This window comes from Falco cherrug, chromosome 9 (assembly GCF_023634085.1).
Source record: "Falco cherrug isolate bFalChe1 chromosome 9, bFalChe1.pri, whole genome shotgun sequence".
Lineage (NCBI taxonomy): Eukaryota > Metazoa > Chordata > Aves > Falconiformes > Falconidae > Falco > Falco cherrug.
In genome coordinates, this window is record NC_073705.1 from 52,488,528 (window position 1) to 52,508,190 (window position 19,663).

General features: G+C 46.2%; 2 protein-coding genes across 3 annotated transcripts; both read left to right on the plus strand.

Moving 5' to 3' along the window:
* The first annotated feature begins 2,339 nt into the window (after positions 1-2,339).
* On the plus strand, positions 2,340-4,319 carry HMX2 (H6 family homeobox 2). Its single transcript, XM_055720756.1, has 2 exons — positions 2,340-2,894; positions 3,574-4,319. The coding sequence occupies exons 1-2, from the start codon at positions 2,618-2,620 to the stop codon at positions 4,119-4,121; spliced, it is 825 nt and encodes a 274-aa protein (XP_055576731.1). The 5' UTR covers positions 2,340-2,617; the 3' UTR covers positions 4,122-4,319.
* A 1,369-nt stretch (positions 4,320-5,688) lies between these two features.
* Positions 5,689-19,169, plus strand: BUB3 (BUB3 mitotic checkpoint protein). 2 transcript variants are annotated; one of them, XM_055720754.1, is made up of 9 exons: positions 5,690-5,810; positions 6,167-6,330; positions 8,511-8,705; positions 9,866-9,935; positions 11,301-11,452; positions 14,499-14,657; positions 16,073-16,250; positions 16,609-16,825; positions 18,832-19,169. In XM_055720754.1, exons 2-9 carry the CDS (start codon positions 6,322-6,324, stop codon positions 18,839-18,841), a joined length of 990 nt encoding a protein of 329 aa, XP_055576729.1. In that variant the 5' UTR covers positions 5,690-5,810; positions 6,167-6,321; the 3' UTR covers positions 18,842-19,169. The 2 variants fall into 2 exon arrangements, with proteins under 2 accessions (XP_055576730.1, XP_055576729.1); XM_055720755.1 differs by lacking the exon at positions 18,832-19,169 and having other exon boundaries at positions 5,689-5,810; positions 16,609-16,829.
* Positions 19,170-19,663: the final 494 nt, after the last annotated feature.

Below are 19,663 nucleotides of genomic sequence, written 5' to 3' on the forward strand. Positions count from 1 at the left end.
GTCCCCTCGGCCCGGCCGCGGCCACCGGCGCGGCTCTCAGGGGCAGGACCCCCTCCGTGGGGGTGGGGAGCCGCCCCGGGGGCACACCGTTCTGCCGGTGGGCTTCGAGGGGAAGGAGCGCCGGCCCGGGCGGCAGCTGGAGGCCAGCAGTGCCACCGCGGGGGTCACGTCGCGGGGCTGCCGGGGGAACGGGGCTGCTCCTCGGTCGCTCTCCCTCCCTGCTCCGGGCCCGTCCCCGCCAAGGAGCCGACGGCTGGCAGCCCCCAGGGGCTCTCCTCAGCCCGGGCTGGTCCCCTCGACGGCTCTTCCCCGGAGCCCCCTTGCCCCACCGCCTGCCCGCGGGAGGGGTGCTGGGGCCTGGATGCGGGGCCAGCCGGGCGGCAGAGCACGATGAAGGACGATTTCTTAAATTGTATTTCAGTGCGGGGTCTTTCCGGGTTAATGAGCTGACATCATGATTAAAGCTGACCATTTGTAATGTGTCGCGACCCTGTTGAAAAGCACTGAAAAGGTTAATGTGGTAAAACAGGACAGCACCTGCCCCTCACAGGGAGAGGAGGAGCTGGAACACTTTTCCTAATCAATTAGTCCATTAATGAGTCTATCAAGTAGTTAAGTAGTTAAAGATTATGCCGCTGGTCTGGGTAACAGTCGTCATCTCGCTATACCTAATTATATTATAAGTACTTTATTCAATATACCAGACATAATATGGTGACTCGGAGTTAATGAAAATGTCATTTTAAAACGTCTTGACATTTGTCTCTATTGATTTGTATATTTCCATCTCATTCTTTGTTTTTCCCGATTTTTTTTTTTGGGGGTGTGTGTGTGTGTACGTGTATTTCTGGAGAGGGGGAACGACCGCACCGGGGAGGGGGGGAATCAACAGCTGGAGCCGGGCGGCGGGCGCCGGTGGGACCCCTGCCCCACGCCGCGCGGGCAACCCGGGGTTAAACACCCGGTGCCGGACCCCTGGCAAGGCCAAGGGTACTGCACCTGGGTACGAATGCGATGAAAAACATCGGGATTTCCGAGCTTGCCACTCGCTCCCCTCCGCGGGCTGCCTCTCCAGGCGTACCCAAGGGCTGCAGCCGCCCCCAGGTGCTGTTTTCCCGGAGCTGTTGCCCCCCCGGCCCGTGGGCTGCGGGGCTACTGGCCCAACCAGCCGCACAACTCGCCCCGTCTTTACCCATCAACGATATTTCCAGGCGTGGCCGGGGCGCAGCCGCCGGCGCCCAGCGGGGGCTGGCAGCGGGCTGGGGGACAGCCCACGGGCACGGGCACGGGCACGGGTGGCCCCACCGGGAGGAGGGCCGGGGTGGGGGTACACCCCCTTGGAGCCGCGGCAGCGGGGAAGTGGAGGCGGAGCGGGTGGGGGGGGGCAGGGGGAGCGGGGGGCACCCAGGGCAGCGGTGAGCGGGTGATGCCTCCCACACCGGCCCCGTTACCGGGGCTCCTTTCTGCGGCTTCCCGGGGAAGCGGGCGCCGGGAGAGGGCGGCCCCAGTCCACCGCCCCAAGCAGCCGTCGGGGCTCGGCCCCCGCCTCGCCTCTCCGGGGCAGGCCCGGGTGAAGGGGGCTCCAGGCCCCGGCCAAGGCGGGGCTGGGGTGTCCCTCGGGCCCAGCCGCGGCTCCGTGCGCTCCCGGCAAGGTGGAGGACCCCGGTGGGGTTCCTGCTCTTGGCCCCTTGCCCCCCAGGTCCCTTGGGGGCGGGTGTGACCCAGCGGCTGCTGCCGCAGCCCGGCCACCGGCTGCCGCCCGCGGGTCTCCCCTTCCAAGGGCGGGGTGGCGGGGGAAGAGCCGCGATCGCTGAGATTTATTCCCCCCGAGGGGAAGAACCCCGACTCCCGACAAAGTTTATCGGGAAATGCGGCAGCACGTCCCGTCCGTGCCCGCGCCGCTCCCCGCGCCTTGCAGGCGCTGAAGGAAGCGCAGGAGGCGTTTCGCGAGACATTTGTTACCGGCTGCAGCGCAGCGCAAAACCCCGTTTCTCGCAGGTTTTCCCAGTGAAACACCTAACAGTTGTTTTTCCCTCCTCTGATGAGCAGAGGGGGAAAGATCCCCGGATATGCACGAGCTGTTTATCCCAACACCCCCCACTCCCCGGTCAGCATAAGGAATTCAGCTCACGTCCCTCTTCCCCCCGCCCCCCCCCCCCCCCTCCCCGTCGAGGCGGAGGGCGAGGCGGCACGGCGGCCGCTCAGCATCCCTCCCCCGGGGCCGCGGGGTCAGAGGAGCCCCTGGAACCGCGGGGAGCACCCCGTGGGGGTTCCCCCCGGCCCCGGTACCTGCCGGCCGCTGCGGCCCCCCCCCCCCCTTCCCCGGGACCCCCGCGGGTTTCCAAACTTTCCGTGGCCGCCGCCGCCGTGATTGGCGCGGCGGAGGCCACCTCCATGCAAATGAAGCCCCGCCGCCCGCCGCCCGCAGATCAATAGGGACGCGGGGGAAGGAGCATGCAGTCCGCCTGGGCAGGCGCGGGGAGAGCCGGCAGCGGCACGCCGAAAACACCCCCCAAAACAAACCCCCCGACGGCTCCCGGCCCCCCCCCGCACACCCCGGTCCCCCGAGCCCCTCTAAAGCGAGAGCTTCCCTCCTCTGCTTTCTTATGAACCCAGGATGAGCAGCAAAGAAGACCCGAGCAAGTGCTGTCCGGCGGCTGCTCCCATCTCCAGTTTCACCATCCAGTCCATCCTGGGCAGCGGCAGCGCCGAGCCCCCCCGGGAGGCCGGCGGCAGGGCGACCGCCTGGCCCGCCCGCGGCCGGACCCTCTCCCTCTCCTCGGAGGACGAGGAGCCGGAGGAGAGCTGGAAACACCGCGGCTGCTTCTGCCCCGAGGCGCAGGGCCCCGCCGAGACGTGCCACAAGCACCAGCCCCTCAGCTTCACCTGTCTCGGTGAGTACCGGCACCGGGCGGCATGGGATGGGGCGGACGGGGCCCGCCGGGAAGGGCCGCGAAGGGCTCGGCCCCGGCCCTGCCCCCACCGGGGGGGGGGCACGTCGCACCCTCCCTGCTGTTGGGGCAGCGCGTATTTGCGCCGTCCGTGGCTGAAATAGGGTGGCTGGCTTTTTTTTTTGGTTTGTTTTTTTTTTTTTGTCCTCCCCACCCCACCAGGGGCTGATTCTCTCGAAGGGGCGCGATGAGATGGGAAACGCTCGTTTTCTTAGATACCGCTTATTTACAGCGCTCGGGCAAGGGGAAGGAAGATGTTTATTTTTTAGCATTAATTCTAACTAAACGGTCTGTGAAATGAAATGCTATAAAGTAAAATACGGCCGGCTCGTGTCGGATAGGAAGGCAGCCCCGGCCTGGTACTCGGGTGCCTTCACCGAGGCGTGCACACCCACCTGTCCGTCCGTCCGTCCGTCCATCCACCCGATGGAGGGACAGGGATAGCTCAGAAGCGGATGGCCTCCCCCGGCGTCGGTGATGTCTTCCACCGGGAACGGAGGCGAACGGGGCCTGCCCGGGGGGCCTCGCCTCGGTGCTTCGCACAGCCGGGGCGGGGGGGCTCGGCCGTCGGGGGTGCCGGTGCCGGCCGCCGTGCGACCCCCGCGCTGTCGCTCTGTTGCAGGCAGCGCCAAGGGGAGCGGAGCGGCGGCGGCGGGCAGCGGGGAGCGGGGGCCCTTCCTCTCGCCCCCCCAGCAGGACTGTAAGGAGGAGAAGGAGAAGCCGCTGGGACCCGCTTCGCCCTCCTGCGGGGACCGCCAGCGCGACGGCGGGGACCGGCAGGCCGGCGCCGCCAAGAAGAAGACGCGCACGGTGTTCAGCCGCAGCCAGGTCTACCAGCTGGAGTCCACCTTCGACATGAAGCGCTACCTGAGCAGCTCGGAGCGGGCCTGCCTGGCCTCCAGCCTGCAGCTCACCGAGACCCAGGTGAAGACCTGGTTCCAGAACCGCAGGAACAAGTGGAAACGGCAGCTCTCGGCCGAGCTGGAGGCGGCCAACATGGCCCACGCCTCGGCGCAGACTCTGGTGGGGATGCCGCTGGTGTTCAGAGACAATTCCCTCCTCCGAGTGCCGGTGCCCCGGTCCATCGCCTTCCCCGCCCCTCTCTACTACCCCGGCAGCAACCTCTCGGCCTTACCGCTCTACAACCTCTACAATAAGATCGACTACTGAGCTGCCGCACTCCCCTCCCCGCGGCCGCCCCGTCGGGGCCGGGGCCGGCTCGGGGGCTCGGTGCGGGGGCTCGGCCCGCCTCCGCCGCGGGGACGGAGGAACGAAACTGATGGGAGGGACGGGCAAACGGAGAGCCCGGGGCGCCGGGGGCACCCCCCACCCCCTCCTGCTATCCTGCCACTTGAAAAAAAAAAATTAAAAAAGCATTATTTCAGATCTGTAAATATTTTTAAAGAAAGAAAGAAAAAAAAATAAAACGTTTTAAGCCTCGTTTGTAAATTTGCCAGCTCGATCGCGTGTTCGCACCGGGATGCTCTGCCCTGCCCTGCCCGGGGGGTACCCCGGGCCCGGGGGGTACCCGGCAGCCGGGCTGGGCCTGTCGGGGAGCTGGAGGGCCCGCGGCGCCCGGGATCGATGCAGGAGAGAGCGAAAACGACGTGTAACACCGAGGGTTCGCTTCGTTCTGCCTCCTGCTCCTTCTTTCGTTCCCTGCCGGGAATCCCGGGCGGGCCTGCCTGTAGCCCTGCCGGTGGCCCCGCGGGGCCGGCGTGAGCTCGGTCCCCCCGCGCTCGGTTGGAGGATGAAGGGCCGTTCTCAAACGCTCAGAAGCGGTTTCGGAAACGGGGACGGTTTTTCTGATTTACGGAGTATTTTGCTAAAAGCCGCGGTGACAGGCAGTGGGCTCGCAGCCCCCGGTGACCGGCCCCGGCGCCCAGCGGCTCCTCTCCTCGCCCCGGGGCGCCCACGGCTGCCTCCCCACGGAGGACGGAGTCAATCCTTCACAGGCACACACACACAAAACAATTTTTTTTGTTTTTTTTTTTTACGGGCCGCTACCGCCCGTACCGAGCGCCGGGGGTGCTCCCAGCAGCAATAACGAGAGAGCGTTCACGTAGCAGTGAAAACGAAAATAAACCAAAGAGAAATAAAAGATCCGAAGGGACAAATAAGGTGATCCGCCACGCGTGGGAAGGGACAGCCCTCCCGGCGCCAACCGTGTGCCGCACGCCGCGCAGCCCCTTTGCAGCCGCGGCTGCCCTGGCCCAGCGGTAGCGCCAGGCCGGGGTGAGCCCAGCCCCGCTGCCCCGGGGAGCACCGGCCCCCGGCCGCCCGTGCCGCCGCTCCGCCTTCCGGGCTCCGCTTCAGCGGGAATAACCGGTGTTTCGGGTTTGCCCATGAACGTTATCGCAGCGCAGGGGTCCCTGGCCCTACCCCCGCGGCACGGGCCTGGAGCTACGGCCTGGCGGGGACCCGCCGGGGCCCGGGCCCACTGCCACCGCCCCCCGTGAGGGGCGAGTCGGACGGCGCCCCCACCGCGGCCCCGGGCAGCCTGGGGCGGGCGGGAGGCCGCCGCAGCCCCTCCCGCGGGACGCCGGTGGCTCCCACGGGGGGGCCGCAACGCCGCCGCCGCCCAGGAACCGCCGTTAGCAGCCGCTGATGATAACGGGAGCGACGGGAAGAGGCGGCTGCCCGAGCCCCTCCCGCCGCGCCGGGAGCGGCGGACTACACGTCCCGGCATGCCCCGCGGTGGCGCGCCGGGAGCGGCGGGCGCGCGGGGCACGCCGGGACGCACAGTTCCGCCTTTTCGAACCGGCCAATAGCGGGGCGAACGGGAGGGCGCGTGCGCGCGGGCGGCGGCGGCGGCGGGTGTCGGGCAGGCCGGAGGCGCGGGCAGGGCGGAGCGCAGAGGTGAGGCCGGGCTCCCCGCCGGACCGGGACCGGGGCTGGGGCCGGGGTCAGGGCCAGGGCCTTGTACGTGGGGCGGCGCGGCGCGGCGGCTTGTGTGGTGCGGCCGGGGCTGCGTCGCGGGGCAGCGCTGAGGCGAAGCGGGCTCCGCGGCCTGGGGACGGCCTCCTCTGGCCTGGGCTTGTGGCTGATGCTTCACCTCCGCCGCCCCGGACGCCGCGGCCTCTGCCGCCGCCCCGCCCTCCTCCGGGGCGCCCCGGCTTGGCGTCCGTGCCCCGGTGGGGCTGCGGGTGCCGGAGCCTCTCCGCCCTCCTTCGGCGTTCGGGCCCTTGTCTCACTCTCTTCCCTTCCTGCCGCAGCCAGCAGCATCTCCCGCATCCCGACGGGATTCTCCAGGACTGGGCTGCGAGAGCGATCGTGCCGCTGACGCCGCCGTGCCTCAGTAATCCGCTGCTGCTGCAGTAAGAAAGCTCTTCCTTGGCGTTGTGTGGGGCAGCAGAGGAACTCGTCCAATATGAAGACGGTACTTTTAATGTATTCTTACATTCTACATCTGACGCTTTCAGCAAAGCGGCTTGCTTTGTTTGGGTAACGCTTACCATATAGCTGAATGATAGAGCGTGCTGTGTTAAGAGGAACTATAAAAGCACTGATTTCTTATCTGCTCAGTAAAAAAGAGCTTTTGGGAATGATGGAATTGTGGAAGTGTACCCTTTTAGTGAAGTCAGCATTGCAGTATCAGCACCGTGTGTCTCCCCTATAATGTCTTATTTATGAGTTAATCCCTTGCGCTGCTTGAACATTTTAATAGGATTTTGTTGTCTGTGGTGGGCACAACAATCGCTGTTGTTTGGCAATCCTGGTTGCATTTGTGAAAATGTGTAGAGAGAGCTCTTTGTGAGTTGTGGTTTTTTTTGTAACATATGTAAAAGGTAGGATATATTTTAATTCTGATACTTCATCCATTTTTCTCCACAAAAAATACCTCTGGGAGATCCTTCAATATTTTTGATGTAACTAACTTTGCTGGAGTGCTGCTAGTTGATTGCTTTTGGGCTGGTTAGTAACTGTTGTACCACGTGCCTCAAATCCTTATTTTTGTTGTTTGAGGTTTTCTGCTGGAGGTAGACAAGGCAATTAAGATGTCCACTGTAATTGTTGTAGTTGTTTGGAATTCTTTTAGATTTTGTATCTTTGTATGTCCATCTGAAATACTTGCTGGGATACATGTCACTGTTTAAATTGTGATAAAGGTGTTGCTGAATTCTCTATAGTATTCATGTAGAAATATGCATGGCAAATACTCAATCCTGCTTGTCTTTTGCCCGAGTATTCCCAGAGCAGAGCTGAAAGAAGCGGTTAAGAAAGAAGCTTTTATTTCCTATTCGGACAATTTTTTTCTCACTTCATGTTTAAAAGGCAGAAATAGCACTTTGTGTTTACAGTGTTTTTTTTATTTAAAACAACATCTTACAGAACAGCTACCAAAGCTCCCACTTAAGAAATTTTTCTAGTGTAAGAATGTGTGGCACTCGCATTGTACAGTTTGATTTAGTAACTGATAAGTGCTGAACTAGAATAATTGTGCACTAAGTTTGAACTTTGTCCTAGTTCATCTGCTCATTCTTTCTAGATTTATTCTCAGAGGTCTAAGCTTAACCTGTGCAGTTGTACATACAGATCTAGGAGTGGTAGTTTTACAGAAAATCTGAGCTAATTTACTTCTCTGTCCTTTTAGCGTAAAGGAAATGTGCTGTTAAACCTTCCTGAAGCCTTAAAGTTTTGGTGGTCTTGTTGGTGTACGTATAGTGAACAGTTTCTTCTTTCAGAGCAGAAAACAGCTCTGCACTGTTTTCCCAGTGGAAATTTGATGTTCATGGCGTCAGCTCTCCTTTGAATTCTTGTATATATAGGTAACTAGTTCTGTGAAATGAGTGCTGCTGTTACAGAGTCATTGATCTGTCATTGAATTGTTTATATTTGTTTTTTGTAATCACATCACATTTACATGTTTGCTCTACGTCCCAATATCCCACAGGGCATAACTTTCTTTTTTCATCTGACCTTCTTTAGACTCCTAAGAGGGGGAGAAAAAAATCTTAAAGCTGTTTCATTGGAAATGTTTTATAGCACTTACGGAAGCCTAAGGACAGGAAAGCTGCAGAGAGCCCAGAACTGCTTGAAAGATTTTCCAACTGCAATTCTTGGAAGTATGACAGTCACACCAAATCAGGAAGAAATCAACACTTTTTTTTTCGAGTTTTCAAATTGGATTTCTTTCTGCCTGCATGTGTTTTTTAATTAACTTCTTGATGCTCATAGTAACTACAAATATTTAGATTAAAAAATACATCCACACATTAGAGTTGGGGAAAATATATCTGTAAGTAACAATATCTATGTTTATAGATGACAAGAATAAAACTTTTTGTACTGTGTATTCCATGTTATATTTGATACTTAATTTTAAAAGCTCTCTGTAGGGGGAGGAATTTGAGGTTTTGGCCAGGGATTACTATCTTGAATTCTAGAGAGTGTGTCAGAAATCTGGGTGTTCTGAACATCATCTGTGTAAAAGGTGGTAAACTTTTCAGGTTTGCTCTTAAGTTACTTTTAAGATGGATCAGTTAACTAGTCAACTTGCTAGGCTTATGTTGTTGTTGTTACTAAAATTATACCTATGTGTTGCTGTCTTTTCTTCAGATGACGGGATCAAATGAATTCAAACTAAATCAAACTCCAGATGATGGTATTTCATCGGTAAAGTTTAGTCCAAATACATCTCAGTTTCTGCTTGTTTCATCTTGGGACACAACTGTCCGGCTCTATGATGTTCCTGCTAACACAATGAGACTCAAATATCAACATTCGGGAGCTGTCCTTGACTGTGCTTTTTATGTAAGTGTGAGGTGTTTTCTGTTTTTTTTTATTATGTTATATAAGTATATAAGTATAGTGGCCAAGGTCCATGAGAAGTTGTCTGCCCCTGAATTAAAGGGATAGTGAAATACTACTTGAAATCCAGGTTAAAAAAAAAAAAGCTTGCTTCTGCCAGTTCTTCTTCCGTTAATGACTGTTGTTCTAGTCCTAAATACAGGTATTTCCTGCAAAGGGTACAGGCACACAAGTAATTGATTTCTACCAGAAATGGTAGGTAAAAGGAATTTGGGCTGGCTTGTGCTGTTTCTGCAATGGTATGGTAAATAGTGTGTGTGTTTCTTACAAATAGTTGTACTGGTAGTATATGGTTAGATATCATATTCACAATAAATGTCCATAGCCGATTAATCTTCTCATGTTGGGTTGTTTTGGAAACATGGCATTATTCCAAGTGAGCCATTTACCAGATACTTGATTTCTGTGTTTTTAGTGCCTTAGATTTGAAAAATGCTTCTGAACGGTTTAAGTTTATTGGTTGGTTGGTTTATTTAATTATTTATTAAGTTTGTTTTTTTTGCTATAATCTATGAAGTAGAGGGTTTCATTTAGCATCTTTTTTTTTGTTTTGTTTTCATTGTATTCTCACATGTCCTCCAGTGACTTGATCTTGATGTGTTACTGAATGCTTTAAGGAAGCATTTAAATTTTGTGCTGCTTTTTTTTTGTCACTGAACATTTTGGCACATAACTAGTATCATACTGTGGATCAACACACAGGTTCTCAAATGGTATCTAGCTTCTACAGTAGTTTTAGAAGGATTACACTTCAGTTAGATGGAACTGGCTTAGGTTGGCAGTCATTTGAAAAACAGTATTATGTCCTTTGTTGTTAGGGAAATGGGATTGATTTGGTATAGCCTCTAACTGCGTTTTAAAAAATATTTTTTTTAGTTCTAAATTAAAAAAAAAAATCCTACAGCTCAAAGTGCTTTACTTAATGTGTTGAAGCTTCTGCCAATTGCCTGTTTAATCTGGGCCAGATCTTAACTCCTGTCTCTTAATTCTCATCTTCCCAAAACTCTTGAAAGCAAGTCTGTTGTTGTGAGCCTAGGAGATTAAATGTATAGCAGCCAGGGAAACTTAATGCATGTCATAAAGTGAAATTTTTTGTTTTATAGGATCCTACCCATGCCTGGAGTGGGGGCTTAGATCAGCAATTGAAAATGCATGATTTAAACACGGACCAAGGTAAGCAGATGGAATTGTGTAAGTGGACTCAACAACTGGCCTAAGCTTCAGATTTCTATACTTACATGAACAGAGTAGGTTTTGAGTTTTTTAGGTGGGGGATATTTGCTTTAAGTAGTAGCTGTTTGTAGATGCTAATTATAAACCTCTATTGCTTTAAGTTGTCAGTGTTGGTGTTCAGCAGTCTCCTTTGCTGTGAAGCCCTTTCTGATCACTGAGATGCAGAACAAGGCAGTGTACGTTGTTGTGTAGCTGAAGATTGTGCTGTAATGCCATTAACAGAAGGGCTGAATCTATTCCTGCCAATCTGAGGATTTAAATGTTTTCTGTGATGAGTAGTCATTGACGTATTTTAATTGTGTGTTTCTTTTTTATTTACTTATTTTGACGTGAAAATGGAAGGAAAGGAAATAGCTATATATTCATCACACTGACTGAGGTTCACATCATATGTGCCTTTATCTAGCAGAATAACTGGTGGCCCTAGTAAGTGCCACCTAAAAGCATGCAAATGTTTGGCAGTTTGTCAGAAAGTTTGGTGGGTGCTTGTTGTAGGATGCCTTGATTTGGATTTTTGATAATACTGCCCTGCCATAGGTTACTGTGTCTCAGGTAGGGGGAATTAGCGAAGCTGAACTAAAACTGAGCTTGCTGTTTTTCAAAGATTTGTGGTTTAGACATATTTAGAATGATCCTTCACACATATGGCAGAATGTATATAAAACTTCTAGTTTGTCAGTCATCATGGCCACATTGGTGCAAAATATGGATCTAGCTTGTCTTAACTTTTTTTTTGTGTGTTTGTTAAAGAGAAAAGCAGATCTCAGCCTGAGATAAATGTGGTCCCCAGAACCAGTCAATAGCCAGGACTTGACAAACTTGTGTGCGCAGTAATAGTATGAAAAAGGTCAAATAATTCTGTTGTAGATGACTTTCTAGAAGTGTTTATGCGAGTATTTTTAAGAACATGTAATACAAATTCCTTTCTTCTGTCATAATGTTAATACAGACAAGCCTAAGTGGCTTTCTGTATTAGTGTCTGCAGCAAAGGTGGTGATACCACTGGATACTGAACACTTTTTGTACCTCTGAAGATATCTCTATGGCTGCCTGAAATTCTTAACTTCCTTTCATAATCTCAGGAGGCATAAGTTTAAATTTAACAATTCTGATTTTAGAAAAAGTTACGCTTCTGAAGACTGAACTGTCCTTAATGGGACTCCAAGCATATCAATACACATGTGGGAATGTCAGAAAATAGTGTGTTCATACTGCAGTAGTGTGTCCTTCTTTTTATTCTTTATTCTACACATCCTGACTGTTTGTAGAGCCAGTAAAGTTACAATATATTGTACTTTCTTACAGAAAACCTTGTTGGTGCCCATGATGCTCCTATCAGGTGTGTTGAGTATTGCCCAGAAGTGAATGTCATGGTGACTGGAAGTTGGGATCAAACAGTTAAACTGTGGGATCCCAGAACTCCTTGTAATGCAGGAACCTTCTCTCAACCTGAAAAGGTATGTATTGGATGCTGTAATCCAGGTGATGTGTTAAATAATACATCCAGTGACTGGTTAAACATGACCATATAGGACACTGTCTTAAACTGAATTGAATTTAGAAAGTTATGTTTAATAGTTTTTAAGCTGTGAAAATGTTGCGTTTTAATATATTGGTACTCAAATACATTGTGATTTTTAGGTTAAGGCTTGAAGCTTTCATCAATAGGAGAACATAATTTAATTCTTACTGCTTGTGGTGGACCAAAATCTTATAATTTAAAACAAACTGGAGGAAGGAAAACCTAACAAAACCAGCACGTGAAATTGATTAAGTTGCTAAAAATAATTGGTTTAAGGAAATTGATAGTGCATATTACAATTAAGGTTCTTAGAGGTATCGGATCCTGGCAGGTTTTTTTTCAAAGCAACAAGGGTCTGGTTGTCTTGAAATGTGTGTGGAGATACAGTAGGAGGGCATTTGTGTTGCCTGAAATAGTATTTTTTCACTTGTATAAAAAGATTGAACAGAATTGCTTGTATTGTAATTCACCTGTTGTTGCACTAATGCCTAGTAAACTCGAACATTCTCCTAATACTAAAATCCTTTGTGCTAAGGAGAAACCAAGAGAAATAAAGATGTTATGTCTTAAGCTTTTTCTAATGGTTATATGGTGTGTTAATCTTTATACTGCTTACAGTGGTGTCACTGAAAGAATTACAGAACTGTAACTTCTGTTTTTTTTCATAGACTCCTAAACCCAGGCTGGGTTGCTGGATAATTTTGCATATGAATATTTTTTTGCCTATACATTTTTCTAAATTTAGTTTAGCTCTGTCACATCATATTGTAAAGTCTTAATTATGAGCCATCGTTACATTTCCTATTACATCTAAATAGCTACCATTTTTGTTCCAACATAGCTGAATGTACTTCTGGTAAGACCTTTGTTCAGAATAAAGTAATTGCGTTATTTCTAGTTGTGATTTATAGGTGTACGTAGCATGTAAAGAACTGTGATAAATTGCTGACAAAATATCATATAATGGACAGCCACAGTGAATCAAGCTGCTTATTGGTTCAGCAAGGTTCATTATGTCATTTTTTAATACTGCCTTTGATAAATGTGTACATCTACTCAACTGCATGACAATGGTTTCATTTGATTTATGATTGTATGGTGTAGAAAGAATACTTACTTCACAGGTGTGACATCAGTTTGTAAAGAAGATTTAAGATACTTAATGTTTCTTTTGCCTTTGTTTCCATACATGTATACGAACACATTTTATATAATGTTAATATTTTTGGATAGTTTGTTACATCTGTAACAAAGGGAGATTTTAAAAAATGTCTTGCTAAAATGTGTAACTGCTGTTGGATTAAAGTTTTCTTGTTATATGTAAGTGGAATTTGGCAGTTGGGGTCATCAGGAATTTTGGGTAACTCCTGTGTGAACATTTAAGAGGTTTCCCATCTGAAGAGGGAAGTTTAATAATCACGTTTTAGAGCAAGAATGTATGCTGAGTGAATTTGGATTGGTTAAAGGCAGTTTTTTTTCTATATGTACACATATACCCAGACACATACACACCTGTTCGCTTAGATTTTTTTATTAGAAGTAAACTTTTTGAAAACATAATTTCTTCAGAAACGTTTATAGCAAATAAAGTTTTGTCTGCTATTTCAGTGCAGTCTTAGCAGAGCCAAAGAGCTTTACTGCGCTTTATCAGAGAACCAGAAAGTGAAGCTAGGTGCTTGAGTGAAATTGTACAAGCATGTGCCAAAAGTAAATTGAATTCTTCTGGCAAGATACCAGATCTCTTACACTTGTGATTCTTGATCTGAGGTGTATTCAGGCAATATGTTTCCTGTGTATTTAGTTGCATTAGATCACTTTTTGAAAGCTCACTCTTACAGTCTGTTCTTGTTCACAGCTCAGTGACAGCACAGCTATAGGTAGCTGGATTCCATCTTGCTTGCGTATCAACAACTCTAATTTGCTAGCATGGAGTTTTTGACTAAACCTCTTCTTCTTTTTCTTTTTTTAAAACATATTTCCAGATTAAGTGAATCCCAGCTAATAGCTGGAAACAGAATGATTTATATGCTGAATATTTTCATGAGGAATTTGTCAAAAATTAGAACCTCTGAGCCAATTTCTGGAGTAGAGTTGAAATTCTAAGCCATAGTATCTTTTTTTTTTTTTTTAGTGATGTCAAGCATATTGTTTCCTTCAATTTCACTTGTTTTTATTAAAGTATATGAAGTACTATTTTTGGGTTTTTTTTTAATGATTTCTTGGCAGTTTATTTCACTGTATTAACATGAAGCTCAGCTTGAAGTATTCTGTTTAAAAACAAAAACATGGTTACCAGATGGAGGAAAACTGAGAATGTGTGATGCCGTATCGTAGGACTAAACTGCAGAATTAGGATTTGATAGTGTGGAATGCAAACTGTGCATACCAAGCAAAGATGAATTCCAATATCCGTGCCCTTCCCGCCCTGCCCTATTACTTTGTATCTGTTTTCCTCTTGCCTTGAAATATCAAATGCATTTAATGCTTGGAATAATTTGAGGAAAACTTGAATAATACTGATTTCCCTTTTGAATTACAGAGTACTTCTGTACATGCGTAGCATTTCAAACATGGGTAATACAAACAAAAGGAAGAAATCTCACATGTGGAAGATTATTTAGATATCACGGAGATCTGGAGACTAGAAACTGAACAAATGTACTTCAAATTTAGAATTGCACAAGTGCATATGCATATTAAACTTTTTCCTAAAGTGGTTATAAACAGCATGGGACTGCATTAGGCTTGATTTCCACCCCACCCCACCCCCCCCCCCCCCCGCTATGTGCTAGGGTACAGAATTAAGGGTGAGCTTTTGAAATGGTGTGTCAGTGTCTTACCACTAACCAGCTGCACGCAACTGCTTAGACTTTATTGTATATGTCACCAGTTTTCTTCTTGCATATTGCTGACATTTTATTTTCTACAAAGAACAGCAGATATCCAGGCTAATAAGTGTTATAATATTTAACTATTTTAAGGTGTACACGCTTTCTGTGTCTGGAGATAGACTAATCGTGGGGACGGCAGGTCGGAGAGTGCTGGTGTGGGATTTGCGGAATATGGGTTATGTTCAGCAACGAAGAGAATCAAGTCTGAAATACCAAACCCGCTGTATCAGAGCATTTCCAAATAAACAGGTATGGGAGCAATATCTGTAATTATATTTCTGCTGAATGTTCTTCAGGAAAAATGATGGCTTATTTTTCAAATTTTCTGCATCTTTAATTTTTAAAAAAATTCTTATCTTCAAAGTCTTGTAATCAGACTCTGGGAGAGGGGAAAAAATGGTGTTGAGGCTTCATGTTCCAGGTTAACTCTTTTAATAGTGCAGCTCAGGAATGTTTCCCACTGACTTACTAGCATATTATGTTTTCACTTTTTTTCTCACTTTTTTGTCTCCTTTTTTTTTTTTTTTTAAATTTAGTGCATCATAATGCTGACATGTAATTAAAAAACAAAACAAAAGAACACCCCCCACCCCCCCACCCCCAAGTTGCAGTAGAAAAGAGGAAGGCATATTCAGGCTCAGCAGCCTTTATGCATTGCAGCTCTAGATTCTTCAACAGACTGTGTACAGGGGCAGGATTAAAACTATATGAATGTCGTTTATATATGTTTTTTTAACTGTGTCAAGCACTCAAGAACCTATGATACATTACCTAGGGGGAATTGTACAATTTGGATGATCATATAGCTGTTCTGTGTAGGTTAACGTAGTATATCTGTGGTATTTCTCTTTCTGAAGTAAAGCAAGAAGATTAGCTTTTTCTGACAAACTAATTTGGAAGGGAATTTTCCCATGTACGTAGTGATAGTACAGGAATTGTGAGACCTAGTTACTTTTTCTTGAACAGGCATGAACGCTTTGTCCATTTTCAGTTCTAGTTATAGTAAAACAAGCTGATCTTCCAGATTGTATTGTATTATGGATTTTAAAGAACTTTGCTGTAGCTAGATATCATTACAATCCTATTTCTGAAAAGATCTATTATGGACTTAACTCAAAAGTTATAACAAAAGCATCTCAGGTTGCTGTAAGTCGGGACTGTAATTAACTGGGTAAGTGAACACCATGTATAATCAAGTTTCACTGAAAATACTATTTCGGCTTGAGTGTTTAGTTGCTAGTATAAAGCTCTGAACTAATTTTCCTGCAATTCTGAAACGAAATAGTTATGTGAGTATCTCTAATATTTCAGATATTTGGGCCCTGGGGGATAGGTAGGCCTGTAACAAGGGTTTTTAACTCTTAGCACTTTTTTCCCCAAATCAACTTGTGTTTGGACGTGCAGGGGTAATGAAGAGTCTCACAGTCGGCTTAAAACCATGGTGCAATGAGATCTCTCTCAAAGCTATTTTCTGCATTACTTCTTAGAAGTAGATTTTATTGATGCTGCCACAGATCTGTGATAACAAATGATTTCTGGTTGTACGCAGTTTGACTGTTTACATTTAATTTATTTGAATTTAGAGAGGTGTAAGATAAATTGTATTGCAATCTCTTCGCCAGTTGTAAACTTCTAAAATCTGTAACGCAAACCTTTCTTGGTAGGGTTATGTTTTAAGTTCTATTGAAGGTCGTGTTGCAGTAGAGTATTTGGATCCCAGTCCAGAAATCCAGAAGAAGAAATACGCATTCAAATGTCACCGTTTGAAGGAAAACAACATCGAGCAGATTTATCCAGTTAATGCTATTTCTTTCCATAATGTCCACAACACATTTGCTACAGGTAGAGTAGATCCTCAATTTTTTGTTAATGGTTGCATCACTTCCTTTAATTTTTATTTAAACAGGTCAGCCTTTACTTTGTATGCCCTTACTTTTTAAGCATTTTAATCTTATTTCTTGCGGTGAGCAAGATTTTTAAAATTATTTGATGCAGAGAGTTAATTGCTTTAACAAGATTTTGGGAAATACTGTGTTCTTTACTGAATTATGCAACTCTCTATAACCCTGTGTTTTTACTGACGAAGTTATTCCAGGTAATTTTCTCTTTTGCTGCTTTTTTTTTCCTTTGCTGTGTCTTTTCAGTTCTTACTGTTCTCCCAATTATAACTTACAGACAGTTTTTAAAAATTAATTTTCAGGAGGTTCCGATGGATTTGTGAATATTTGGGATCCATTTAATAAAAAGCGGCTCTGTCAGTTCCACCGGTATCCCACAAGCATAGCATCACTTGCCTTCAGCAATGATGGAACTACCCTTGCAATAGCTTCTTCATATATGTATGAAATGGATGACATTGAACATCCTGAAGATGGTATCTATATTCGCCAAGTGACAGATGCAGAAACAAAACCTAAGTGAGTATGCTTCACCTGTATTTGAGACTTTCTGAGCATTCATCCTGAGATTTATTAATTTTCCTAAATTCATGAATAGCATTATTGATGCCAGTAGATAGTGCAGCTTGACAGAGGGTTGGTTTTGATTTTATCTTGTTCGCCCAAGCTTTCAATATCCGTAGCTTGATAGACGTCTGATGGATAAAATTGTGCTTAGTTGTTTAGTAGGAGAAGAATGTCAAACTCTTACCCTGTTTGAATAGGTGCTATTATATGAAGGTGTGGAGTTATTGCTAGCTCATTGCTTCAGGAATTAAGTGAAGAATTCAAGAGTGATTCATTTGAGTAAATGTTACTGTATTTGGATATTTAAAACTTAGAATTAATGAAATCTTTACACACTGAGTGTGCACCCAGCTGTCATGGTCAGAAGTGAATCTAGATACTGTTCTAAGAAGGTTCTGTAAAATCAAGGAAAAGCTTTCCTGGTTCCTGCGTATTGGAGTTTGCTGCAGCCCTCTGATAACACTCTTTTCTATCATCGTTGCTGTCAAAATGGGGCAAACTGATTGATGAAGGTAAAAGGGTTCTGTTAAGCTCACTTTGGCATAAATGTTACATAGAAAAATTGCTGTCATGGTGCAGAATTGCACTACTCTTAATTATGGTAGCACAGGAGCTGCTGTTCTTATTTTCAGATTCCTGTGGTTTGTCATTGCTAATTTTTTCTTCTAGTACTCAAACTGTCTTACACTTTATCTGGTTGCCTCCCTTGTCCAGTATTTAAGTGGCTATGTAGATAGACACTTACGAGTGATCAAAGTTCTTGAGTTTAAAACCTCAAGACCTTCCCCCCTCAAGTGACTTGTGTGCGGCTTCAGAGCAGCTGTTTTATCGCTGTGGCGATGTGAGGTGGGAGTTACAGAAGAGTAAGTACACCATCTCTCATCTGAAGATGTTTGTTTTAAAATAATTTTGATAGTCATGGAAAAATAAAACCAGAACTATTTCTGGGGCTTCCTCAAGTGAAAAAAAAAATTTCCAAAGATGATAATTCAAATTTATTTTTAAAATCAGGTTGTACTTGTTAAATACATTTGGGAGGGTTTAAAAAGAAAAAAGGTGATAAAAGAATACATGCTGCTATTGGTCTTGTAGTAGTAAGAGCTGCTTTCAGTAATTTTTGTTCATTGCTAGTTATGGTTGCTAATTCTGTAGATGCTTCATTCTGCCGTATGAGGAGGTTAATCTACAATTAAGCAATATTTCCTCTTGGCCCTCCATTATTTTCTGAAACAGATGGTTCATCATTTCCTGGGCTGTTAAACACAGCAAGGTTAAGGTTAGACTCTTGGGAATCAGCTAGTTTTGAATCTTATTAGGCTGTAGAAGGAAAACTAATAAGAATACTCCTTAATATCATTTTGTGACTGTAAACAATTATTTATTAGCAAACAATTGATCCCAGAAGGGCAAATTGAGTCAGTAATGAGCTGAGAAAAGACAGACCGTATCTGTGTATTTGGAAAATAATTGTAACGTAATTGCAATGCATTTAGACAGGCATCTTTTTGGACATGTTTCTATCTTTAAATGAATTTCTGAAAACATTAACAAGGTTTATATGCTCTTCTGACATTTACAAGTTGCTTGTGCCATCCTTAGGGTACTAAGAATGATGTGTATGTTTTAATGTTACAGTAGTGCAAGTCATCTCTGGTTTATTCTAAAAATAAGTTACTTAAGACAGAAGACTAATAGTTGTTTCATAGTGGTCTTTTTGCATATTAATTTGAATCAGCATTTCTGCAGAATGCATTCTTAAATGCATGAAAATGGTGCCATATTATATAAAGGAAACTTGGCAAGATCAGCTTTTTGATCGCTAGATAATTATATATTGTATCTTGATACAAGTGAAAGCAATCTTTCTACATATTTCTGCTTTTATAGGATGTTGAATGTTTTATGTGCTTATGATTACTGTAAATATTGCTTGCTGAGATACCGTTTATTTATTTCAGGTCTACTTAGACTCTTGGTGATACTTTTTTTCTCTACAAGAGGTGCCCACCTGCTTCTACCAAGACTAGATGAAATAGAAGTGAGAAGAACAATCTTTGAACTGATGTTGTTTTCCACTAAGAAATACTTGTTTGTATATTGTAGTATGTAATGCCTTAATCTGTCATTACTTTCCTGCTTATAGTGTTAGTGAAACTGTATCTGCTGTCTTAGCTGCATTAGTTCAGTCCTCTAGTCCTTTATAAAAACTTACCATATTTTGTAGTATCCAATTATGAAAACTTCCAGTGGTGGTCTCATTCTTCAATAAATATCCATAGGTTTTTTGGAAAAAAAACCCACTTTGTGTAACAGCCTTTTCTGTTTGTGAAACAAATTGTTAAGACCAAACCTTGAAGCTGCAAGAAATCAAATTCTAGGTCTTCCTGATGGAATACTTCTGAAGCTTCATTTTCCAGTGAGATGAACTGGTAGTTTCTTTATTACCCAGGGATGTTGGCTCTACAGGCAATGTTTTCACAGGACTGTGAAAACCTAAAGTTGTATTAGGTGGGTTTGTTTATCTCGGTGACTTGATTGTTACTGGAGAATCCTTGTTTCTGGAGGAAAGAACTTGGAACATGTGGCACATTGTGTGGGGGTTTTTTTTGTGCGTACTGCATAAAAGTCTAAAATTAATGATACGTGGGAAGAACTGAGGATAGAGAGGAGCAAATGTAGTGTTTCAGCCTGTGGCTGAGTGGTCTGTCCCAAGGCTGCAGATCTGCCCTGGTAGCTCAGAGTTGGAGTAACACAAGTAGAAAAGGAGGTTTCCCCAGAGGGAAGTGTCAT